Raw genomic sequence first — 26,060 nt, forward strand, 5'->3', positions numbered from 1 at the left:
CGGCTCCGGCCTCGGGCCCTCGGGGCGGGGCAGGGCCGGGTGCCCCCGCGGCGCTCGGAGCCCTCCAGCCCCGGCTGCTGCCCGCACCGTGCCCCGGTCCCCGGCCGGGGACGCTAGGTGGCAGCCGGCGGCCAGGAATGCCCCGCTGCGGCCTCGAGAAGCGGAGCGGGGCCGGGAGGCGCCGTGTGCGCAGCGTCCCCGCCGGGAACGGGCTGCGGAGCCTCGCTCCTCGGCGCTGCCCGCCCTGCGCCGGGAGAGGTCGGGGTGCGGTGCGGCCCGTCAGCCGCACGGGCGCTGCTGCGACCTCATCCGCCGGCCCCATCCCTGTCCCCGAGGCTGCGGCCGCGTTCGCTCCAGGACCGCCAGGCGTCCCGGCTCGGGACAGCGGTGGCAGCCCATGCGCGGCTCGACGGGCTGCGGGGTCGGGCAGCGGGCCGCCAGGCTCGCAGCGCAGCGCAGCGCAGCCCCGCTCGGTGCCGGGCAGGACGTGTCCGCGGGGCGCTCCAGCAGCGCTCGGGCCGCGGGGCTCGTGGGGGAGCTGCGGGCGGCTGCCAGCTGGCAGGAAGGGCGGCCAGAGCCTCGGTTTGGACAGAAACCAAATGCAGGGAGAAACCACCATGAAATTCCTGCAGACCAAACCCCCAGGCCCCGCTGCTCTGCCTCCGGCCTTCTCCTTCCGCTCGGCGCCAGCCGCTCTCCTGCACGCCCTGCCGGCGTCTCGCAGTGCCCCGCGGCTCGTGGCGTCGGGCGGACCCTGCAGGGCAATGGCTGCTGGGATTCAGCGTCCGACTGCATGTCCGTACGGACCGACTGCGCTGCCCTCCTCTCCCACTCCCAGCAGACCCTGTGAATCTCAGCATTGAGGAGACATCCCTGCCTCATCCCTTCAGTGTCCCTTTGCACACCTGTTGTCCCTAAGCTCATCCTGTCTGTTTCCGGTCCTGCCCTGCGAGCTCAAAACCCTCCACGTAAAGAAGTTACAGCTTTTTTTTAATTATTTTTTCTGTTCTCAGCCCATCTCCTGCCAGCACTCCTTACTCCAAGGACTGCTGGAGTATTACAGTCTCATGCTCTGCTTTGTCCACCACTCCCGTGATTTTGCAGTCATATCTGCCTTTGGCCTTCCCCTCTCCTAACAGGACGCTCTCAGCCTTTCTGGACTCCTCTCATCCATCAGGCACTTCATCTCATCAATTATCACAGAGCAAGGCTGAAGAAATTTGATTCCTCATCTCTTTCTTCAGGTGTGGGAACAGGAACTCAAGCCCACAGCACCCATGGTTTCCTACAGCGTCAAAGCTCTTTCCATGTTGTTCCCTTACTGATCACACAGCATTTTGATGATTGTTTTTGGCTGCTCTGCCCGTTAACTGATCTGAAATCAGAGCAGTGGTGGCTCCCAGTTCTCCCCAGCCCAACCACCTTTTGGCTTGATGGTTTAAGGGATATCCTTCAACCACCTACTGCTGTTATATATTCATATATATATTATATATTCAGTTTTAGCTCTTTAGTCTCCGGTTTTCAGCTGACTGCCAGTTCTCACGGGCTTCCCTGTTCTCTCCTAGGCAAGATTTCTCCTTCTGAAACATTGGTGTTTTCTGTAGCGCCTCCATGTAACGCTCCAGGAAAGGGTTGTTGAACCACTTCATTTCCCCTTTCAATGGTGGCATAGTTTTTACCCAAGCTCTTCACACGCTGTGTAATGCCCTCTAGGCCATCTCTAGGACCTTGAGATTTGTGGCTTTTTTGGGGTAGTGTGCCTGAACTCTACGTAGATCCCTCTCTATCCCACCACACCGTTAAACCCAGCAGTGCTGTGTTTTCTATTGCAGTTCCCCACGCACCTCTTCAGCCAGATCCCAGGCACTCGAGATCCAGCCCAGAGCAGACCTTTTCCTGTGGACTACAGATCCAAGAGACTTCATTTACTGTGTCCACAAATTGTGTCTCTGCATCACTTTTATGAAGCCGACCTGTCTGCGGTGGGAGTGCTGTCCATCCCACTATGTGTGATCTCTGATCTCGCTTTGTGTTTCCAGATAACTTCCTGTTCTCATCATGGCCAATCTGAATTTTACATTTTTGATGTTAGCCTGGGGTTTTCACCTACGAGGCTGAACTTTTGATGCACTTTTCCCCGCTACCTTTTCTGGTTACACCCTACATAACCCACCTCCCTTCTGTACCCCTCTGTCGCTCCTATGAAACTGGTAGCAGCTCTCTGCTGTTTAACTCATCCCTCAGCCTCCTTCTGCCAGGTCCCATCCCGGTGCACAATGCTGCTGTGTGATACCAAGCTCTCCATTTCCCCTTGTGCATCCAGCACCAGTGTGAAAGCACTTGTGGTTGTGCCCTGTGTCCTGGACCAGGGAGGGAAGTGACTCATCTGGCTGGGGTGGCAATGGGAGCAAGGCCTCAGGATGGTGGTGGCAAGGCTGGAAGGTGTTTCAGCATCCTTGGGCCAGGGTGGCAACCGTCTGCTGTGTCCCGTGGGTGCCTGGCTGTTTGTCTGCAGCCAGCACCATCAACCCAGGCAGCCCCATGCCCAGCAATGTGAGGACATCTGTCCATCCGCCCGCATGCATCTGTCTGCGCAGGTCATTCCCCCGGGGCTGTCCCCTCTGCCCCCAGCCCTGAGGGTCTTCCACAGGCGAGCTGGCAGCGAAGCATCGCTGTCCCCATCGCTGTCCCCATCGCTGTCCCCGCCACGGCGTGGCCCCAGCCGTGCAGATGGCTCCGGCACCGCGCCGGGTCGCAGCCTCCACCCTCACGTGCGGTGCTTTTTGTGTCCCGCTCTCTGCGTGCCGCCCTCACCCCACCCGTCCCTCCCCGCCACCGCCAGCGCCCCCCTCGCAGCCCCCACCAGAGCCAGCCACACACACAAGTGAACTTTTCTGCGTTTTCCAGCAATTAAAAAGAATAAAGCAACAGTTGTCTCCAGGCAGGGCATGGATCCTGGTGACCCTGATTTTCTGTGTGGCTGGGCAGGGTGAATGGGGCTATTGAGACCCCGATGACTGGCATCTCCACTCCAGGATTGTCTCCCCATCCAAGTCCCCCTCCCCGCGCTCTCCTCCTCCCCACCTCCTCCCCGCTTTTAATTTCCTTCCTGGAGAGAGCTGCTCATCCCCTTCCCATTGGCCAAGGGCCTGAAAGGGAATGGAGGAGACAAGGGAAGGATTAAAGACACTCTGCTTAGGAGCAGGCAGCCTGAATACGAGATGCACCGGCTGGGAAAGAATGGGGGCTTAGTGGGGCACCAGATCAGACCCGCCCCGCCGCATTCAGCCCGCTGCATTCCTGCATCTCTAAGCAGGGTCCTTTCTCCCTAGCCAGCCCAAGGAGACCACCGGCCCCTGCCCTACCTGCCCTGCAGGTAGGCCCTGTCCCACCTGACTAGCAGGCCCCATCCCACTGGACCACCTTCAAGTGAAGGTGCCCAAGACCAAGCTGGATGGGGCCCTGGGCAGCCTGACCTGGTGGGGGGCATCCAGCCCATGGCAGGGGGTGGGGCTGAGGGGGCTTTCAGGACCCTTCCAAACCAACCGTGCCGTGATTCTGTCATTCTCCTGCACTGTGCCACCCGTGTGTGCATGACGAAGGACTTGTGTCAGGCAAGGAGCAGAGAGCAGCAGCTCCATGCAGGTCACCTGGTCGGAGAGTGCAGGACTGGTGCCCGCTGCCTCTGCCCAAGGCTGATGCAGTGATGGCAAAGCTGCAGCAGTACATCCTGCTCTGTGTTGCCACTGGACTGGATTGCTGCTTTGTGCTCACACACAGAGATTTCCAACAGAAGGGGTGGAAACACTCCTCTCCTCTGTTAATTGGGAGTTTGAGGCTGACACTTTCTGTTTGGAGCTGTTTCCTTCGCAGGATAGGGGAGGCTGTTCTTGGAATCCTCTCGAGGTCCCCGCTGGCATTCATCCCAGAGTGCTCTGGGGGAACACATCCCTGGTGGAGCCCAGCAAGAGTTTTCCAGGCCAAGAATCTGGAGGTCTGCAGTGCAGGGCAGGGGCAGGGTGGGTCAGCAAAGCCAACAGCCCTAAAGCATCAGCTCTGAAGGCATGCAGGTATTCCATGCTGCTAGGAGCACCCTGGGAGCCCAGGTTCCCATGCAAGAACACATTTTGCTGTGCTACACAAACAGATCTGTGGCCTTTCACTGCAAGGACAGAGGTCTGAGCTGCCGTGTCCCACGTCCCAAACAGAAGCTAGTGCCATTCTCTGTTCTCTGTTCTCTGTTTTCTGAGGGCTGTCCCACCTGTCACCACCTCCCACTCTAGATCTCTTGCTGGCCCATGCTATCTGGCAGCCCCATCTCGAGCCCTCTGTGCAGCCCAGAGGCCAAGCAGTGCTGTGATGGGCAGGATGGAGCCCTGGTGACCACGTAACCACGGCTGCAGAACCCATGGTGGGACATGGCTCAGTCCATGGATAAGGCACTTCATCATGATCTCAGTCGCCCTCCAGACTCTTGACCATTAATTCAGGCCCTGAACTATGGACAGCTTGTTCCTCTTGAGGTGTCCTATGCACATGTCATCCATGGAAGGAAATGGGATGTTCTCCAGAGCCTGGGCAGAGATCAGCTGGGACATGAGAGGGTAACTCAGGCAGCAGAAGGAGCTCAGGTGTGAGCACCTCCATCACTCCCTGTCCTCATGGCCACGAGGAAGCCCAGGCACCACCTCAGATGGCCTTCCCAGGGCTGGAGCTGAATTCCACACTGTTCACCAAGCTGCATAGGCTGTGCCTGGTTATTGCTGCCACCCTGTAAACACACTTTTCAATATTACTAATAGCCCCAGCTGCTGGAGCCTTAGGACTTCACCAGAAACTTGTTACCATGTAAGAACATGACATACCTCTAGAGCTGCATCTCCATTTCCATCCTGGAAGGTACAAGAAGAAAATGTCCATGCTCATCCATTCTCCTTCTGCAGAGCAGCTACATGCCCATAGGTGTCCCACCACCTGCCACAGCGGGACCTGCAACCCCCAGTGAAGGATCCCCCACCCCTGCTGCATGCTGTGGGACTGTCCCATCTGATCTCTCTGGATGCTATGTACAGGCCGTGCCATATGGAGAGCAGTGGGGTCCCGTCCTGAGCTGTGATGGGAGCACCAGGAATGGCCTCCCCTTCCTCACCCATCCTCTGAGACCAGCTGCCCTGCCCGTTGGGATCGGACGCAGGGTGTCCCCCGCCCTATTCCTGCTGTCACACCACAGACACTGGGGGTCCTCACCTCCTTATGCCCCGAACCTCCCAATCCCACCACCCAGGGTGAGCACAGCCCTGACAGAGGAGCCCAGCAGACTCAGGGACAAAAGATGTGGCACAGGTGGAAGGACACCCTCTCCTTGTGCGGTACTGGGGCCCTTTTGTCCCACGGCACCTCCCTGGTGCCAGGGCAGCACAACGGGTGCAAGCCCTTCCATCCGTGGCTGTGTGGAGAGGGACCACGGGGCTTTCTCTTTAATGCAATGCTATGAATACTCGGGGTCTTTCTGCTCGCTGTTTAATAGATTTGAATGTGAAAAGGTAGTGGAATTGGGAAGAGGGGAAGGGGGGGAGGCCAGGCCTCTTTGTTCAGGGATGCTGCTCCAGCCCGGGATTTATTTGGCATTTGGAGGGCTCGGGGTCTTTCTCTCCTCCCCAGCCACTGCAAAGGCTCTCTCCCTTTTCTGCCTCATGCTTATTAGCATAGCAGCTGCTCCCTGAGAGGGGCTAGTCAAGAGAAAAGGATAGAGGCGTCCAGGAAATGAATAGGAGGGAAAAAAATAGCTTAAAAGGACGGGAGCTCTGAATGGGAGGGAGTCGTGAGTGGCCGGGGGGAGGCTGGGCGTTGTCACCGTCGCTGCGAATGTGAGCGGGGTGAAATGCAGAGCTGCTGGGGATGGCCGCACGGCTGGGTGCTGTGCTGGGGGACGAGGACACGCTCCTGGTGCCACGTGCAGGGTGCTGGGTGCTGCTCACTGCTCCTCCTGCACACACCTGGGACCCCAAGCCCTGACCCTACTGCTGCTGCCCTGGGCGGACAGTGCTGTAGGGTCCTCTGGCCTGGAGGGGTTTCCCAGTGTGTGCCCAAAGGTCTGGGGCTGCTGCAAGATCCCACTGCTCGCTGTGGGGCACTCCGCATGCCTGCAGCCTCAGCTCCTCCACCAGCTCCCCGGCTGAGTGCTTTAAGAGTCATTATGGGAAATCAGGGAGCAGCCACACCATTCTTGTGGCACATGGCTTTGCTGTGGGAGAGCTTGGCATGTTGCAGCATCCCAGCGAGAGCTCCTGTGCATGCAGGGGTGAACTGCCAGGGGTAGGGCCAGGGCACCGGTCTTGTGCAGAGAACCTGGGAGAGCTCTGGGCACATTTGGAGCCCATCTTTGCAATTGCATCATACGTGATATCATTACTTTTGGCTGGAGATATGTGAGAGGTGTTTTGCTAGCTGGAGAAAACAAGGAATGAGGTTGCGGTGCACTCCCAGGGGTGAAAGGTGCTGTTTCCAGGCACTCTCCTCCATTGCACCACTCATTTACAGCCAGAACTGCACATTTTCTTTAGGTCTCATGCAAAGGCTCCGCACACCATCCAGCTCCCCAGCAATGCTCTGCAGGGCTGCCAGCTGCTGCCAGCATCCCCCCAGGTAGGGTGTTCATCCAGCTGAGCTGGGTGCACCCACTGTGGGCTGGTGGGTGTTGGATTGAGCAGAGGCAAGAAAGGATTTGGCGGATCCTCAGCAAAAAGCCAATGCTCGTGTCTGGGTGTCTGTGACTCTCTGAGCTACCGTGTGCTGCCAGAGCCGCTGCCCAGGTCAGGTGTGGTGCAGAAAGGGGAGTTCCCTCCTGGGAAGCTGCTTCCTTGATAGCAGCAGCCCCAGAGCAGCATTAAGCATGTGATGGATTCAGGCTGAACAAAGAGCTTCCAGTGCACGCAGTTGTCCCAGCACCCCCTTCCTGTCACCCACCCATCTGCTCAGCATCCCCTCTATCCTCTCCTCCACCCATCCCTCTCTCCCTCCCCAGCCACACTCCCATTCCCATTTCTTCCAACCCCCTCCATTCTCCATCTCTCCTTCCATTCCCATCAACCCTTTCATCCCTCCCCAGGCATCCCTCCATCCCCATCTCACCTGCTGTTCCCAGATCGCCTCTGTAACCCCATCCCTCCATCCAGACAGCCTTCCACACCTCCAGACCCAATCCCTATCCACTGCCCTCCCCAGTTGAAACCAAACCAGGACAGCAAGAGCAACTGATAACATGAAGCAGCCAAGAACTGCCTTACACCCCTATCTCTGCCTCCCACTCTTTGTGAGCTCCACTGGGGGACGGTGATCTTAGGCTCACATAGGGAATAGGGAACACTCTGCAGGAATGGGATGACAGCCTCCAACCCCAGCACAGGAGGGATCTGAACCTTCACAGCCAAACGTGGCTCAGTCCCACAGCCAACACTGCAGTGACTTTGGGCCACAGCAAAGTGGGATGAGATCAGAGTGTCCTTTGGGATGTGGCTGCAGGGCCTTATATAATGTGGTCTGGACCTGAGATGCTGCTACAGGCGGTGTGCCAGGAACACCCCACCACCCCATTATGCTCACATCAAGGGTTGTCACCCCAAGAGTGGGCAATTGCTGATTGAGCAGTGGCAAAGTGCTGATGCTGGGAAGGAGGAGAGCTGGGCCAGGCAGTCCAAGCCGCAGCCTCCTCCCCAGCACCCAACAGTGGGCAATTGTGGTTTTTAAAAGGTAACTCCTATTCGGATCTCCAGGCTGTGGCATTATCATAGTCATACAAATGCCCAACAAAGCATCTATTTAAAATGTACTGAATTTTGATTACAGCCCGTCCCCTCTTGCTCGCTGTCTTTCTTTCTCATTCATTACTTACTGTGTTAAGCTTCCCGAAATTCAAATAAAATCCCACCTCCCCCCCCCCCATATGCGTTGTTCGATTCAGCTCTGATGTCTGGGCTTGACGAATGAAGGGGAATATAAGAGAAGACAAAGCTGTCAAACTTCTCGGGGCTGTGTTGACTTCCCATCACCCCTGCGGACGGAGAGGAGACCGATCCATCTGTTTTGGAGTCAGTAGCACAAACAAAAGCAAAAGACAATGGCAGGAAGCACTTGAAAGTTCAAATTCTTTCTTTGGTTTCTCTTGGAACAACAGAACCTACGTAATGTGGCCGGCGGACAATAACATGCAGCCAGGGACACACAAAAATGCCAGAAGAATGTGCTTACGACACGAAACCTTCCAATATTTTTGTTTCGCTGGAACAGAAATAGAAAAGGAAAAAAAAAAAAGGAAAGCAAGGAGCAAGCCTTTGGAGTTCCTAGATTTCTTGGACTGGGTTTCTTTAGAGACGAGTGCTGCAAAGCAGGCTGGCTGCGGGCGGTGCAGTGGGGCCGGGGGGCAGCTTAGGGCTGAGCACCACCAGCCCCACACCGCCCCCATGCGCACCCCCCGGCCTCACTGCTGGGGATGTGAGATTGTCACTCAGCACCGGGCCAAAATGCCTGCAGAGGGACTCCCGGGCACCCAGACCTGCTTCTCCTTGGGAAACCTGTCCTTGAGCTCGTGTCCTGCGCAGCCCCATCAGCACAAGGTGCACGATGGAAAGCCATGGGGGTGAGCTGAGCTCAGCCCCAGGTTTCTCCCTGCAGCAATAATGAGGGCATCTGGGTGTGCAGTGCTTTGCCCTGAGCAGAGGTGGGTGCTGCTGTGAGATGAGCACCGTGCCTTGTAGGGGGCCAGAGCCCAGCAGCCAGCCCACTGCAGCCCAGCACTGGGACCAGAGGAGGTGGGGTAGCGCTGTCCCGCACCGCTTCAGGGGACTGAAGCCCTACATACCATGGGGCTGCAGCACACAGAGGGACAGGGATACCCCCAAACCAACCCACAACCCTCCCCCCATCCCCCCCCTTAGGGGCACACACAGCCCCAAAAAGAGCTCTGGGTTACAGCTGCCCTGGGGGCTCCAAGCAGAACACAGGGACCAAAATGGGGACATGGGAACCCATGGGCATTGGGAAAGAACACACAGCAGCCTTTTAATATTATTATTTTTTTTTTTTATAAAAAGATCAATGAAAAATTTATTTATAAATTTCGCACTCTGGGGCTACACGTCTATATCATACACTCAGGAATATGCTGTACTGTACAGACTTTATCCAGTTAGAAATGATCATATAGTGACCCACATACAGCTTCAATATAAGCCTAAAAATTCTTAACATTAATTAACATAATTAAAAAAGGTATTCGCATCTAAAGAAAAACCTACAGAAAAACTCCTTTCTGGAGCAATCTGTGCATCAGCTTCAATGTCTGCTTATTCCACTGACATTATCAATATATTCTTCTTACAAAAATAATAATAATAATTAAGAAGACGACCGCCGTCAGGTGAGCAGCCACGCACGGAGGGCCCCCCCCTCCTGCCTGTCGTGTACCCCCCGTTTCGGCACGAGGGTCAGCAGCACTATGAGCCAATGCGGGGGGTGGGGGAGCGGGGGGGCCCTCATTTCTATATCTGAATCGATCTGCATCCCTTTCACTTCTCAGGATGGAGAGAGGTGGGGGGCGCGGGGGTTGCATAGAACATTGGAACTGGAGGGACGGGGGAGGGCAGCAGCTTTTCAGTAAAATACACAGGGATGTAAAAATACATCAACTCACAATTTCAGAGCAACCCCCCCCCACCCCCCCGGCGTACAATTTCCAAAATCTCAGCGCATCCACAGCTCCAGGAAGCTGGAAAGGAACAATACTTTTCTTCAGCTCACTCAGCGATTCACACAGGAGATTCACAGTCTCAATAGGTATTTTATAAAAATATAAATATGGGTTACATCACGTTGTCTTTACAACACTGGACACAGCTCCCTTTAGACCGGGTTTATAACCAAGATTTCTTTTTAAAAATCCATCTAGAACTTGGCTTTAAAGTACACTTTTTTTTTTTTAATATCATGTCATAAATGTTATGACATTTCCATCGTGGCAAATCCATTTAGGAAAAAAAAAAAAAAGAAAGAAAACAATTAAAAAATAAAATAAGATGTGCAACCATCCGGTAACGGCAATACGACCTCACTGGGAAAGGTATTGTTCCCACCCCGGGGAGCGGAGCCGGCGCTGCACAGACCCGGAGGGTATCGGCACTCCTCCGCCTCCCGTCGGGTGCGCAGCGCTGCGCCTCCAACCACACGGACTGCAGGTGGAACCACGAGACAAAGCAGAACGCTCAGTGCAACGGGAAATAACAGCGGCAGACTCCGAGTTGTACACATGGTAAGGCTGGGGGGGATGAAGAGGGGCAGAAAAAAAGTGTATTTCCCCCAAAATTTGAAACACTCACCGCCAGCATCCAACAAGAGCAGGCTCACAAACGTCACCCACATATATACAGACATGATAAATAGTTTCAACACGGCCCCAAAAACCAGCAGGTAACTATTTTCTTTTTCTTTTTTCCTTTTTTCCTTTTTAATCGCAACGGTTTGGGGGAGGGGAGCGAGGGCGGGGCGGCAGTGGTTGTTTTAGTGCAGACGGACAGAAGAGGGATGGGGGGGGGTGGGGGGGGGCGGAGGGGCTTCTGAAACGTTCCGCATTTTCCAAATGGACGCTTTTGTGCCATAGCAATAAAAGCAGCATTGCCATTATACGTGCAGTCACTTCAAAATGCGATCGGGGCGGCTCGCTCCTCCCCCTCCCTTTCCTTTATAAATATATATATCTCGGTTCGGACACATATATACACACACACACACCATATAAAAGGCGGGCGGGCTCTACGCACAAAGGGATCGTTCTGCATTGAGAAGTGTTATCCAAGTTTCACCAAAAGAACAACCAAAGTTCCCAAACTATTTCTCAGTAGTTTTCAGGCACCTCTCGAGGCAGCAGAGAGCGCTCGCGCCCCTCTTCTGTGCAAAGCAAATCCTCTGCCTCTTATTACAGTTTATTTCACCTATTTTTTTTTCCTTTTTAATTTTTTTTTAATTAAAAAATAAGTTCAGGATTTACTGATCCCCTCCCTCTCCCCTCACACACACACGACGCCAGGAGGAAGGATTCAATGTCTTTTCCTGTGGTCTCACGTGTGCTAAATGGATTCAAGGACCGGCTGAGGATGCAGACTTTCTTCGGATACCCCCAAAGAAAAAAAAAAAAAGAAAACGGAAAAAAAACCAACGTAAAAGGGAAAAAAAAAACCCACAAAAACGTCTGTCATATCCAATGGAGTTACCTCAGGAAAAAAAATTAAAAACCAAAAAAAAAAAAAGACGAGCAGGAGGAGATCAGGCCGGGAGCCGCCGGGCCGGGGCACCTGCACTGCTACAGCGCCGGGCACAGCCCCGGGGGGACGGGGAGGGGGTGGGAGTGTTGAAATGAACTCGTTCTGCGGCAGAGTGCTTTAAAACCGAGGGACGGGTGAGGGGTCGGGGGAAGGATTAAATATCACCGGGAGGTGGGAGAGTTTTAAAGCATCTGAGCAGACGTCAAACTGAAACCGTGAATACTGTGAGTGCAGCCGAGGTAGATGGAAAAAAAAAAATTACAGTAGGAAAACAACCCTCGGAAGGAAAACCAAACCGAATCAAACAACGAACTCGGAAGCGGGTGAGCGGCGGTGCGTCTCGGCGGGGCGGAACCACGGAGCGCGCAGTCCGAGCAGCTTCGACGCGTCGGGGGGCGGCCCCGCATCACCGCGCGCCGGCGGAGTATTTGGCCTTGGTGATCAGGTAGAGCACGATGTCCTGGTGGCCCCCGAAGGCGGCGATGTGCAGCGCGCTCCAGCCGTCGCGGTTGGCCAGGCGGATGTCGGCGCCGAACTTGACGAGCAGCTTGACGAGCTCCAGGTTGCCGTCGATGACGGACTGGTGCAGCGCCGTCTGCCCCTCGGGCCCGAAGGAGTTCACGTTGAACTCGCAGTTCGTCATGTTCTGCAGCAGCGACTGCAGCTCCTTGGTGTTGCCGCGCCGCACGGCCTCCTGGAAGACGCGCTGGCTGGGCGGCGCCGCGCACGGCGACACGTCGCTCTGGCTCATGCTGCCGCGGCCCCGCTGCACCTCTCGCCCCGCATGGACGGCGCTCCCGCCGCCGCTACCCCGCGCGGCCGGGCATGCGCTGCGGGCTGCGGGCGCACAGCGGCTCCGCGCCGCCCCCTCCGCCGCGCTCCGCCGCCGCGCCGCGCCCGGGCCTCTCTGGAGCGGAGCCGGCCCCGCGGCGCGCCTTTTAGCCCGCTTTTATTTGCATAACAATAGCACGGCGTGACGGACGCCGCGGGGCGGGCCGCGACGCCGCGCGCCCATTGGAACGCCCTCCCCCCGATGGGCGGGGCTAAGCGAAGCCCCGCCCCGTGCGCGCGCCCTGCCTCGGCCCCGGCTGCCGGGGGAGGAGGCGGTGGGGGCTGCCCGGTCCGGAACGGCCCGACGCGGCTCTGCTGGGGGCAGCCGGGCTTCACCGGCTCGGCTCGGCTCGGTTCGGTTCGGCTCGGCACGGCACGGCATAGCCCTGCACGGCGCCACCGGGCTTCGCCCCGTTCGGCCCGGCCCGGCGCCACGGTATTTCACCCGGCTCGCCTCGGCATAGTCCGGCGCCACCGAGCTGCCCCTGGCTCGGCTCGGCTCGGCTCGGCTCGGCGCGGCCCGATTCGGCACGGCCCAGCACGGCGGCCCGGCCCGGGGCTCGGTGACCGAGCGCTGGGAGCGCTGTCCCGGGGCGGATGCGGTGCGCAGGCACTGCGGGGCGGAGGGGCGGTAACAGCGCTGCCAAAGTCGCGCGGCGACCGAACGCGCTGGGAAAGCCGAGGTGCCGCGGCCCCCCCGTGCCCGTTTGGTCCGGGGCAGAGCAAATGGCAGAGGGCGGTGGGGAGCGGGGACCCCCCGGCCCGAGTGGGGCGGGGTGCGGGGAGGGGAAGGAGGCCGTAAAACTGGGGAGTGCTGCCGGGGCCCCGCAGCTGTCACCTCGGACAGCCGCCCCACGGCCGTGTGCCGCGTCGGTCTGGGGATGGAACGGCAGCGATCGGCCAAGAGCTGAGCTCTGCTGACATGGAGCAGCGGGCCTTGGGTGGGATCACTGCGAGCCCGGGGCCTGAGCTGCCCCGCGCGGTGTTCCCGTGGCTTTTCCCTATAGTGAGGGAAGGCTGAGCCCCACCGCTGTCCGCGTCCATTCCCCGCCCATCCCATCCCGGTCTCCATCACCCATCTTTATCCACATCGCTGTGCACCCCATCTCTATCCCTATTCCATTCCCATCTCAAACAAATCCTCATTCCCAGTCTCATCCCATCTCTGTTCCTGTGCCATCCACCTCCCAATCCCCATCACGTCCCCACATCATCCCCTACTCAGTCCGTATCCCACTTCCATTTCCATCCCCATCTCATCCCCGACTTCATCCCATTCCCACGCCCATCCCAGCCTCCATCTCACCTCCATCTCCATCCCATCCTCATCCTCATCCCCACCCCGTTCAGTTTCCCCAAACCAGAGCTCTCTCTTTCCAACACGACTGTACCGAAGTGCATCGTTCTAACGGAGACTGTCATGTGATGGCGGTGCAGCACGGCGGCTGCGGGCACTGCGCTCCCGCTGGGGCACCGGGTTGGAGTGCCCTGGGATGTTCCCCGGGACATCCCCCGTAACAGTGGGACACGGCACGCAGCGCACTTTGCTCACGCTTACAGACCGTCCTCACCCCACGGGGTCCTTCCCCAGCACGAGCAGGAGCAGTTTGCTGCGGGACCCCGCTCGGCCTGTCTGCTCCTGAACGACCCGGGGCACCACTTCGGGGCAGGAGGGCCGAACCCTGCGGGGTGTCAGCAGCGAGTGGGAGAGTGAGAGCTGCCCGCACCCCCTGGCTGAGGCCGGACCAGGGCAGTAGGGACCCAGCCATGCAAATGTCCCTCGCTGGCAGGTGGGGGCGGGACCCATCCCGGGAACGGGGCCGGAGGGGCAGAAAAAACAGCGAGAGAAAGAGAGAGAAAAAAAGGCAGTTTTGAAAGCGCGCATTTCAGCTCCGATTCGCGTCTCAGTTTTGTAAACAGAGCCGCTCCGAGGACGGGACGGGACGGGACGGACGGGCGAACCGCAGACGGGCAGGGCCGGCTCAGCTCCGCTGTTAGCGGGGCTCGGGGCCGGGCCGCGCCGGAGCCCTCCCCAGGAGCAGAGCGGGCAGCGGTCGGTCCGGGCACCGCAGCGCTCGGGCGGCAGCGCCGGGGGCTCCGCGCAGGGAGCGGGAGCGGCGGGGGACGGAGCGGGGCGGGCGGCGAGGGGGCGTGCCCCCACTTAATTCATTAAAATGTGTCGGAGAGCGTGGGAAAGGCGGCGGCTTTTCTTCCCAGCGCACGGACCCGGCCGAGTGCGCGCACGCGCGCTCCCGCCGGGAACGGCCTCGGATCGAGGCGGGCAGGCGGGCGTCCCCGTCCCGGGGGGCCGCGGGGGGGGACAGTCACGGTGGGGGGGGCAGTCACGGTGGAGGGGCCGCGGGGCGGTGGGCGCACCGCAGGACGCGGTGCCCGCGGGCGGAGCGGATCCCGCCGTCCTGCCGCAGCCCGCCCCGCGCGTTCACCCCGCTCGGTGCCGGCCCGGTCCCGCTGGCGGTGCCGCGGCGCTGCTGCCGTCCTGCCCCGAGCGCACGGCCCGCGTGTGACAGCGGGAAAACGCCGTCCAGGCGGACAGCCGCCGGATTTGACACGCTCGGAGATGGAGAGCCGCTCGCTGCTTCAGCCCTCGGCTGCGGGCACGGCTCTCCGGCTGCGGCCCCGTGGCGCGGCTCTCTGCTGCTCCTGAGCTGGGTTTGAGGCCACGTGTGTCGGGGTGGGCCGGGGGGGGGGACGCAGCCGCGACCCTCTGCGGGACGTACAGTGAGGAGTGACGTGAGAGGATGGAAGCCTGTTGGCCTGGAAGTCGTGCCCAGGTGCTGGCAGGCTGATGGGAAAGGAGCGGTCCCAGCGAGCAGACGTCCTCTGGGCGCAAATGTCCCCTCCTGTGGCACCGACACCTTTCTGCTTCCCCCGCCCCACGGAGCACTGCGGGGCAGCACGGGGCCTGCAGCTCACAGCCAACCTCGGGCTCTCCAGGGCTGGGCCCGTGCCCAGAAACGTGCCAGATTGTTTGGAAACGGCAACCGAGCAACAGAGAGCTCACGTGGAGCATCCGTAGCGTGCGGGGAGCCTCGGCCCCCGGTCTGCTCCTGTGCCCGCCGGCCCCGTGTGAGCCACAAAGGCACGGGGAGCGGAGCCGCTTTCCTTGAGCCGGTCAAGTATGCGGCACGGCTTCCGATCCAGATTGCACAAGGAAGGAAGTTTGTTCGGAAGGGGATGGGGATAAGGTGGGGGAGAAGGGAGGGAAGCACATTCCTGCCTGATGAGGAACAATGTTGATAGATTCATTTGTAAACTAAAGCTGGCCCGAGTGCCAAACACCTTGTCCCCATCAAACTGCGAAGGATATGCAAGAAATACACAAGGCGAGGAGAGGAACTGCCCGATATCCGATGCGGTGTGTGAGTTCTCAGGGCTCTGCAGGGCACACCGGAGCCGCCCCAGAGCTGCACAGCAAAGCACACAGTGCACGGGGAGCCGGAGGTGCTGTGCTCCCGCTGCAGCAGGTGCGGAGTGAGCAGCACGTCCCCAGGCACCGCTGCACGCCGCCCAGGAAACAGCTTTTTTTGCACGGTTTTCATTCAGCCCGGACCCTTCTCCCCCACCTTACCCCCATCCCTTCCCGAGCTCTCAGCTCAGGGTCCAAAGGTGAAGTCAAATCGTGAGACTGGAGGGACCGGACCCGTTCCCTTCCCCTCCCTGCAGCCCCCACCGGCTGCTGCTTTCCTTCTCCTCCTGCGCGGTCCTCCGGCAGCGTCCCCCAGCAGCAGGCAGAGGCAGAGCAGTGCACGCGTGGCAACCCAGGGACTGGGCGGCCCTGCGGGAGCTGCCCCCGCTGCCCTGCAAACACGCTATCAAACAGCCCCATAAAAGCACAAAGGGCCCCTTACTGCCCTGATAAACGTTAAACATTACTATGGCGCAGGCATTGGGGTAGGTTTGCTTATTTATTTATTTATTTATTTATTTATTTATTTATTTTTCAAAAGAAGCCAGGTAGGGAAACAATATCGCAGGCCGATTAAAAAGCTGGCTTAATTCTCTTTGATCCGTCTCCACCATTGAAAACAGGACGATTTATTGCTTCCTGGATGCTGCTCAAGGCTGGTCCGGCTCGGCGGTTTGATGCTGAGTGTGGTCCTGCCCGGGGATGACCTCACTGCACCTCCACGTCCTCTGCTCTGGGGCACAGTGGGCACCACCCCGCGCCCACCCAGCACAGCACCTGGGGGTCACATCGTGCCATGCCCTCACGCTGCCCATGGGCAAACGCGGTGCTGCAGAGCTGCCTGTGCTCAGCCCACGGTGCTCAGCCCCACAGAGCGGCGTCCTGCCGGCTGTTGTACCACAACTGCTGCAAAAGTGACCTTGGGGTAAAAGAGAAGAGGAAATTCCGATTCCAGCTGAAGAGAGAATTAAGAAAAACGCGTTAGCACCTAGAAAGAGCACAGGTCTGGAAAACCAGGAAATGAAACACAATTCCTTGAGGTTATGCAAGAAAATGAAATTAAAAAAATGCAGACATCAGAGTGGGGATCTGTAAGAATCAATACAAAAATGATGATGGCTGAGGGCAAGATCAGAGGAAGGCATTTTAATCCCATTAGGAGAGATAATCTCCAGCGTACCGCGTGGCTTGAGGTGACACTGCCCGTGTGGGGACAGTCCTCTGTGGCAGCACTCAGCAGCCAGCCTGCCCGGCACAGCGCAGGGGAAGCCACCAGACCTCACATGGGGCCGTGCAGGTACCTGGGAGAACAGCTGCTAAAACAGAGCAGTTTCAGTCGGTGAGCCCCAGGTGAGAGCAGCCAGCAGCTCCCAGATGGCCATGGGGCATGGCAGGGCTGAGGGACCCTGGGGACACCTGGGGACACCTGGGGACAAGGAATTAAAGGAAACCAATGTGGCTGTGCAGGATGTGACCCCGTGGGGAGCAGAGCATCTTCATTGCCCTCCTTCACGGCCGGGAGAAGAGGCAAAGTGGTGATGGCAGCCAGGCATGGGCACCTCTGGCTGTGCATCAGCAGTGGGGCTTTGCTTTGTGACCCCCCCAGAGACAGAGTGGGAGGAGAGGAGAAGCGTGCTTAGATCTTAGAGCTAATGTGAATCAGCCAGAACCAAAACCCAACTGCTGCACCAGCTCACATGGCAGTGAGTGGTGAGTGAGGCTGGGTGGTCCATGGGCACAGTCCTGCAGGTGCTGTGCTGCTGGTGACGGGGACAGAGGGGTAGCACAGGCTGTGGTGGGGGGATCCAAATCCTCTCTGCTGTCATTTGCTTGAAAATGATGTGAAACATCTGCACCACGACAGTGCAAAGCAGGGACTGCCGGGGGGGGCTGATGGGCACCTGCACTGACAGCGCAGAGGAGAAGGGAGCACAGTGTCTGTGAGGCTGTGGGGAGCTGCCCCGGTGCCCTTCTGACACAGGGCCCACCCGGGGGGTGAGAAGCATTGGCTGTAACGTCCCTGAGGGGAAGGAGCCCTCAGCACTGCATCGCCTCAAGCGTTTGGGGAGGGTGAGCGCATCCACACTGCGGTGTAAGCTGTCCGGGCAGGCGTTTTGCTGGCCCGTAAATGTCGCACTTAAGCCAGAGCCCCTCGGGCCCTGTTAGCAATAACATCAGTGCCTGGCAGTTAACCGGGATTAGGGGAGGAATTTTGCAAATGCTCCTCTGTTACAGGGTGGAGTGCTTTCAGCCCATCCGCGGGCCGGGATGCAGCAGCCAGCAGTGCCCAGAGCTGTGGGACATCACGTTGGGTGGCATCACGCAGATGAGTGTCCCATACCCACAGAGCACACTGGGGGCTGGAGGTGCTTTCTTGGTCTTGGGGGCAGCAGCTGGAAGGGGGCACAGAGCAGAGACCTCCCTCAGTGATCCTCCCATGGACAGCAGAGGGGCTTTGCTGTACAGGGACACACCTCTACAGGGTGAGTGTTCTGGGCACTGATGGGCGCCATGGGGTCAGCAGCGCCTGGTGACATTTTAGAGAGTTCTGCCATCTTCTTGCCATGCCCAGCCTGGAGAGAGGCAGAAATAAAGCAACAGATCCGTTCCCCAGGTGCCTCTGATTTAATGCTCCCACGAAGGCCACGTTGCCAACTGTCACCACATCAGTGCAAACATGAGAGCCCCCCACCCCGCAGACCCCAAACACAAGCCCGCTTTTCAGCCTCACATCACAGACCCAAGCCCTCTCCCCACACACCTGCCCAAGCTCACAGGGGAGCGCATCCCTGCAGTCCCCATCCTGAGCCATCCCACGCCCCGTGCTGCCCTCAGCTCAGCTCGTAGACGCGCTGCTCGCCCCCCGTGGTGACGAGAATGTCCTGAAACTGTGAGACGACGCGTCCAAAATGAGACCCTTCCCAGAACACCTTCCCGCAGCCGGTGCAGCAGTAGAAGTCAGTGAGCTCAGCTTTTTCCAGCACCCCGGAGGGGATGGCAGCCAACTGCAAGGCTGTGCCCCCCACCAGCCCCACGTCTGCTCCACACGGCCCCGTGCTCTCCAGCTGCTGTCCCGGTGTGGTGCCGGTGGGCTGAGCAGCACTGCAGGTCCCGCCGGGCTTCTCCTTGCGTGATGTCGGACAGCCTGCAGGGATGGGAAACAGCAAACAGTCAGCCACCAGTGTGATGAGCGACATCTGTGCTCAGCCATGGGAACAGCCCACCTTGCCGGGCTGCACCTTCGGGAGGAGCACCCCACGCATGTGGGAGGTGACTGCTGGAGCGCTGCGGGGCACTGCGGGGGGACGCGTCCAACGCGCTGTCCCCGCACGACCCGGCTGTGTCCCCGCCGGGCCAGCGGATCGCTGCCATCGCAACCGAAGCACCGCAAAACCCACGGCATTTTTGGCAGCTCGGTGCGGGCTCTCGCTGCTCGCGTCCCCGCGGCGGAGGCACAGCGGGTTGTTGGATCCGGGCAGCGGAAGCGAGGGCTGAGCTGACTCTCATACATCAGGATGCCTGGCAGCCGGGGACGCGCTGCGCTCGCTGCTACGGGATGACTCATTTCGGCAGGGGGGGACTCATCCTGCCCAGCATCAATTAAGGCGACAAAAGGCATCTTGCAGCTCTCCAGCAGCACCTCTGGGGCTTCCGACCTGTCCCTTGTGAGGATCAGAGAGAGCTTTGTTGGCAGCCAACCGTGTCGGAGGGGGCACCAGCGCTCCTGACTGGGTTGTCCCCGCGTCGGCACACCGGGACTTTCCGTGGGGAAAGCAAGGCTGAGGGCTGCTCTGTGTTCTGCATCTGCTCGGGACACCAACATTCATTCCTCCATGGAATAAAAACAACTCAGTTTCCCCTTTTCTCCAATTTTTGGCATCTGGTGAAGAAATGGGGTTCTCCTCAGATCCCTGAGCTGCCTGGAGTGGGAACAGCAGAGGGCAAGCTCTGATTCTGGGGGTTTCTCCAGGACAGAGCCCACCAGTGGGAGGACTAACTCTAACCCCAACCCTAACCCTAACCAGACATCAGGCAGCCCCCATCCTGGTGTACAGGGATGAGCTCTGTGCCAGAGCTCCAAGCACACTGACTGGGCTGCCTGCCTCACCCCAGGCCAGGCACTTGCTTTCCTTCAGTTGAGGCTCAGAACATGCAGACAGAAATAAAACCTTTCCTTCCTGCTCTGTTCATAGTGCCTGCACACCCATCTGCTTTCTTTTTTTTATATATATATTTATATTTATACTTTTATATAAAGCGCCTATCACCTGATTGATAAACATTCTTTGGAACCATTCTGATGGCATTCAACCATCACCACAACGACAGCAAAGACGCTTCCTCACCATGAACATTCCTAAAAGCAAAAGCCCCTGCAGCATCCAAGCCTCTCAGCATCCCATCCCTGCAGCATCACAGCCCTGCAGCGTCTCAGCCCCTCAGCATCCCAGCCCCACAGCAGGGCACTCACAGCCCCATGCCCCCAGCAATTTGCTCTCCCTTTGGGCACGCTCCATCCATTCACCCAGGTGCCCACCCGGCTCTTGCCAAGCAGGAGTCCCCTTCCTTCTCTGCCACACCTCCGACTCCCAGACACCCCGACCCCATCCCCCTGGTCTGCGTCTCGTGAGAAAGAGGCAGGCAGGGAGGAAAAGTTCATCTCTTGAAAGCCTGGGGAGAGAAAGGCAGTGATAGTCACCCAGCGTTATGCCTTTGGCCCGCACCAGCCCCCTCCCTAATTGTGGCGCTTCAAAGGGTTGAAAATGCTACATCACTTCAAAGTAACCATTTCTGAATGGGAGATTGTAAAACCCCCTCTCCCCCTCCCACCAAATTCTTCGCAGGGCTTTTGAAGATGGGCGCAGGGTGCCGGCCGGGCGCTATCTGCGGGGAAAACCACGCTGGGAAAAGGTCAGAGCCCCGGAACAGAAATGGTTTTCCTGGGGGAAAAAGCTTTGGGAGGGAGGGAATTCTTTCTCCCCCCGTCAATTTGCTCCGGCGGGGGTACCCTGTGACCCCCCCGCAGGCAATGGGCACACCAGGATGCAGCGCACGGTGCGGGGGGTGGGGTGGGGGTGAGGCTTTCTGGCGCACCGTGGTTTTGAGATCTACAGTTTCAAGAGCTCTGTGACGCTTCGCACCAAAGGCTGCATTCCCACCGCAGCTCTGCAGAGGAGAAATGAAAGCAATTCCTTACCGAATCAATTTGAAACACCTCTTGGGAACTAATAATCCCATTATAAAACATCATGAAAATAAAAAGCCCTTTGGCCTCTTGCTCACCTCTCCCACTCTTGCTTGGGTCACCCAGGGACGATGGAACTGGGCGGGCTGTGCAGGGCTCACAGAGCAACGGGGCCAGGGCTGGGCACGGCACAGCTCGCAGGGCAGCGGGCACGGCCCCGAGCTGGCAGAGCTCAGGGAGCGCCGGGACACCGCTCTCAGCCATAGGGTTGGGGGTTGGGAGGTGCTGCATGGGGCCGGGTTGGGCTCGGTGGTCCCTGAGGGTCCGTTCCAGCTCGGGATGTTCTGTGGTTCTGTGATTCTGACAGCACCGGCACCACGGGGGATGCAGAGCCAGCAGCTCCGAGGAGGGGACACCATGTGGGGACCCTGCCCAGGTGCTGCAGGGTGGGATTGCAGCAGTCCTGTCCCAGGGACCCCAGGAGAAGCGTGGGCCGGGAACTGCAGCCATGAGATTCTGCCTGGAGTGGGCAGGGGATGTGCCCCCCACACCAGCAGCCCCCAGCGCTGCAGGGCCACTCAAAGCACGCCGTGAAGGCGAGCGGCACTGGTCAACTGCAGTCCCCAAACACTATTTATTCTGCAGAGCCCTGGGTCGGCAGGACAGCTCTGGGAGCCCTCACTGTGGGACGGGGGCACGGAATGGCCTGGGGAGCCGGGACAGACCATGTTCCTATTCCCCTTTCTCAGACCAAACAACCCCTCCTCCACCCTGGGCATCCTGGAGGTTCGGTGCCAGGACACGGGTGAGTAACCCCAACATCCCCTGGCGCTGCCCTTTGTTCCCACAGCACGTCCTGCTTCCAGCCTGGCTCTCCCTGTGCCCCCCAAGCCGATCCCGTGCCACACTCTCCTCCCTGGCCCCAGAGGCTCCGAGCTTTGGCAGCCCTTGTGCAAGCTGAGCCCTTCCCACAGCCCCGCAGCCGCACCCAGCTGTCATCGCGCACACACGGGAGACTCGTCCGTAATTAGGCAATTAAGGATTGGGTGTTTTGGAGAAAGCGCGCATCGTAAAGACTTTGCACAAGTCTGAAAGCAGACCTGGGAGCATTCTTGGAGTACAAAGGTGCATGGGAAACCTCACCGTGGTGAAAGATTGAACTTGATAAGAGGAGTTACGAGCCTGAGAAACACACTGGATTGCAGGGCGCTGAAGATGCCTGGTTATCTTTTCCTCCTCTCTAAGTCAGATAAGCCAAGGACAAAGGACTTGTGATTGTGCAACCTGGGCTGCAGCGGCCCGGCCACGTTCTTGAGACGTTCCCAGGGTGGTGCTGGGCGGAGGAGCTCAAGGCAAAGGGGCACCTTCAGCAGCTCCAATCGCTGTGCCGCCGTGGGAGCAAAGCTCACCGGTTCTGCACCTGAAGTTGGCAGCCAGGCAGGAGCAAAGCTTCATGTGGCCCCCGTGTGTGCTCCTGCCACAATGCCTGCCCCTGCTCCTGAGCAGTAGCTCCTCAGTCTCATCCCTGCCCCATATGGAAGCCCCCAGCGCTCCACTGCACCCTGTAGGGTAGGAGCCTTGTTGCTTGGTTTGGGGCTTAAAGAGCTGCATCCCAGCTCTGCGAGTGCAGCCTCTTGGGGACTGATACAGGACCAGTCCCCTTCCCTGCCCGCAGAGCAGCCTAACATGTACAGGGCTGCTGGCTGCCTCTGCATGCTGGGGCTGTGCTCCAGCTGAGGTGGGGAGGAGGCCCAGGATGCTCCATGGGTATGAGAGCAGTTGTGGGATGGCACAGGGACTGTGCACCCTTCCCATGTGCCAGTCAGACTGGTCCGATGCTCAGAGCAAAGCCACATGGAATCATGGAAGCAGGGTAGGAAAAACATGCATCCATCCTCAAGGTTTTGGACACGAGGGGTCCTGCTGCAGAGCAGAGCCCCTGGGTGAGGAAAAGGCTCTGGACCCCAATGCCCTGCCTGGGAACTGCTGTGCTCCCTGCCCACTCACTGCCATCCTGCAGCTTTTCCTTTGCCTGCCTGCATTGGCAGAGCATCCCCGAGCACCAGGGCGCCACGCCAGCTGGTTTTACCACACTGACTAAGCAAGAAGCTTCCCTTGGCCAGACAAGAGCCTGTGACACAACCCATCCACCTGGGTCATCCAGGAGCCTGCACGCTGCCAACGGCCTCCAGCCACACTGCACCTTGCCTGTGCCACGTGGGGACCCACAGCAGCGTCACCTCTCACTGCTCTGTCCCCAGCCTGCTCCGGGCAAACAGCCCACCAGGAAAACTGCTCTGAGCACCCCAGTGGGACAAAGGCATCGTGAGGCAAAGCTGTCTGGGCTTGAAGAGACTTTCAGCACTTCCATCAAAGCCTCATGCAAGGAAAATGCAGCTGTGTCAGGGAAAACGTTCCCTACAAGCTAGGTGCGAGGCTTCCTGCCAAGGCTGGGTGCTGGACGAGCGTCTGCCCATGGTCCCAGAGATAAATCTGAGCTGATGAATTGCCCATGTGGGTGAGCAGCAGGGTGCCGAACCCCCATGCCGTGTGTGGGGCAGAACTGCTCTCCTCCACCCATCCTACTTCAGCTCACACAGATGCTCTCAATCCCAGCAACACCCAGAGAACTCTAAATAGGGTCAGAAATCCGAGCGTGGCTGAGCACGGGGTCATGAGGGACCCCCTGGCAGCTCCTTGAGATCTGCAGCTCAGGCAGAGCCCAGCTGGCACAACTCAGCTTTTATTTCATGTCTCTGTAGCAGCAGAACACCGATGTTCCCCACTGCGCAAAGGGGTGTGAAGGCTGCAGCAGAGGGGTCCCTCAGAGGGCCCATGTAGAGAAGTGGTGGTGCCATATGAGCCCCCCCAGCTCCATCACCCCCTCCTGACGGGGGAAGGGGAAACTGCTCACACGGCTGGATGCAAACCACAGCATTGCTATTTCCCATACTCCAGAACTGGCAGAACAGGCTGGGCTGGTCCCTGGGTACACACAAACAGCGAGTGCCCTCACCAGAGAAACCACGAGGAGGATGCCCTGGCCTTTCGGGAAGCGCAGTACTCCCAGGCCGCTGGCACCATGGGAAAAGTCACCACGATCACTATCCCCTGAGCCACACACGTGGCTCCCAGCAAGGCCACAGCTGGCCAGGAGCACACAGCAGCCTGCGCCTTGCACTGCCCTGCCCTTGCCGGGCAGATGGGCAAACTGAAGTGTGGGGAAAGGGCTGTGCTGGGATGTGCATGAATGTAACGGGGGGTTGGGGGGTGGGGGGGGCTCGGCAAGGCTCAGCAGGTCTGCACCCAGCTGCAGCCTGGTGCTGAGGGTCTGCATTCCTCATCGGGGAGAGATCCGGTGCACACAGCCCCGGGTCAGCAGTGGGATGCAAATCTCTGCCCGCCCTCCCCTTGGTGCCCTCTCACCTGTGCTGCTGTCCCCCAGTGAGTGCCTGCTGTCCTCCACCAGCTGCCTCATCCTCTCCTTTGGGACTTTCAGGTATTTGTCACAGTTGCACACCTGGGAAAAGAGGGGGGGGGGGAGGTGATGAGATGGTGGCTGGGATGTCTGTAACCTCGAGCACCAGCCCCATCCCTGGGCTTCCCAGCTGCACACGTGGGGACACTGAGGCCCCGAGGCTCAGGGCGCTGCCAGCAGCCAGGCACGCTCAGCCTCCCCTCGCCCTCCCTGAGAGCACTGTCAGGTGCTGGAAAGCAGCAGGTTGATTGCCAGGATGTGCCACAATGCCTTTTGTTCACTATTTGTTTGGAGGAGCTGTTTTTTCGCTTGCGGAGCACTTTGGACACACTGCATCGAAGGAAAGCAGTGAGACAGGTGCATAACTTCACCACCCAGAACAAGTTTCCTGCCTGGGGGTTTGCTCCAAAGCCTGTTGAAACCAGAAAGGTTTCCACTGCCTAAGCGGGCACCAGTGTGGGCCCTCGGTGTGTTTGCGGAGTGCTGTCTGGAATGGCACCGGGGTCACAGCGAGGCGCAAAGGTGCCCCTTCTTCCCACACAGTGCTGCCTCAGTAAGGATCGTTTGTTTGAAAACGAGCTCTGCCCCACAGCAGGAGGAGCGATTTCCATCCGCAGCCTCACAAAGTCTGCAAAAGCACCGCTCGATCCCCAGAAGACACCAGGCTGCTGTCCCTGAAGGCAGAGGCTGAGGCGGGCAGAGCTGTGCCACCGCAGCCATGTGCCCCGGCCACATCCTTTGGGCTTCCGTGGCAGCTTTGCCTCCTTGCCCTGTGGGATGGAGGGCAGCACACGGCCCCGGCTCAGCCCCCCAGGCTCTCCCATTCAAACCCAAAGCCAGGAGCACGGAGGAGGTGAAACTGCGAACCTCCAGAACAGCAGAAGGAAGACCTCCCTCCTGTGAGAGCCCCAATTTCCTGAGGGGCCACATCAGCACTTTGAGGTATCAGGTCATGAAGGAGATGTCACTTTCTAATTCCACTGCCAACATGACAATAACTGGTGGAGGCCGCCTGATCCCATCTGATCTGATCTCAGGCTTTGAACGCTCACATGAGGCAGAGCTGGAGATCTCACAGCCCATGTTCCCTCTGCCTCTCACCTCCTCTCTCCCTTCTCCAGCTCTGCCCCAGCTCAGCTGTGACTGTGAGAAGCTCCTGGGCAAGGCAGGGGGCTGGATTCCTGCTGGAAGATGGCAGAGAAAAGGAGCATGAAGGGATTCAGAGGCGTGCAGGGAAGATGGACAGACCTGGCCCTGTGTATAGGACAGGTGTCACCTGCTGCTCTGGGACTGCACAGCCCTGGAGCTGCTGTGCAGCAGAGCCGGATGCTACAGCTCAAGGATGTCCCGGCCTGCACAGCCCAGCCCCACGGCTGCCCTGACACCATAGCTGTCCTGCAGCCCTCACTTTGGGGCATTCTGGTCATGGCTCCCACCCGCTCCGTGCCCTGCTCTGCCCTGCCTCATTCAGGGTAACCTCAGGAAAATTCCTCTGCTTTGCTGAAATCCAGCATTGCTGTGACCTAGGGACAACGCAGCCCAAGGGACCACATACACCGTGGCCATGTGTATCCTATTGCCTGGGGCTCCCAAACACCGCTGGGAGGTTCAGTGTCCCCGCCGCCTCCAGAGCCCCTGGGCCTTCCCCATCCTCAGCTCCCAAGCACAGGGCACGCTCCAGAGCCAGATAAGCCACTTAGCAGCAGCGCCAATTAGCTGCAATAAAAATTGCAATTCATTTTTTCTTGTAACGCCCTGCCAAAACGAGACAGAAGAAACGAGGTGAGCAGGGCAGCCTGCCACCTCAGTAAGGCACGGGGGCCA

General features: G+C 58.8%; 2 protein-coding genes across 8 annotated transcripts in view; both read right to left on the reverse strand.

Annotated features, from left to right (window-relative positions):
• Nucleotides 1–9,058: 9,058 nt before the first annotated feature.
• On the reverse strand, nucleotides 9,059–12,239 carry NRARP (NOTCH-regulated ankyrin repeat protein). The gene has a single exon (XM_040649188.2). The coding sequence runs from the start codon at nucleotides 12,064–12,066 to the stop codon at nucleotides 11,722–11,724; it is 345 nt and encodes a 114-aa protein (XP_040505122.1). The 5' UTR covers nucleotides 12,067–12,239; the 3' UTR covers nucleotides 9,059–11,721.
• Nucleotides 12,240–16,059: 3,820 nt separating this feature from the next.
• Nucleotides 16,060–26,060, reverse strand: part of EXD3 (exonuclease 3'-5' domain containing 3) — a 246,106-nt gene continuing 236,105 nt past the window's right edge. For 3 of the 7 annotated variants that reach the window (XM_040649173.2, XM_046901926.1, XM_040649174.2), the window contains 2 exons: nucleotides 24,185–24,278; nucleotides 16,060–18,718 (listed from right to left, as the gene is read on the reverse strand). In XM_040649173.2, the coding sequence (XP_040505107.1) occupies nucleotides 18,405–18,718; nucleotides 24,185–24,278 (408 nt within the window). In that variant the 3' untranslated portion in view covers nucleotides 16,060–18,404. The remainder of the gene's footprint in view (nucleotides 18,719–24,184; nucleotides 24,279–26,060) is intronic. The other 4 variants (XR_006931703.1, XR_006931704.1, XR_005840420.2 and 1 more) reach the window with 4 other exon arrangements.

The sequence above is a fragment of the Gallus gallus genome, chromosome 17 (assembly GCF_016699485.2).
Source record: "Gallus gallus isolate bGalGal1 chromosome 17, bGalGal1.mat.broiler.GRCg7b, whole genome shotgun sequence".
Lineage (NCBI taxonomy): Eukaryota > Metazoa > Chordata > Aves > Galliformes > Phasianidae > Gallus > Gallus gallus.

Coding starts and splice junctions, on each gene's coding strand:
- NRARP (XM_040649188.2), bottom strand. CDS start 12,066: ATGAGCCAGAGCGACGTGTCGCCGTGCGCGGCGCCGCCCAGCCAGCGC.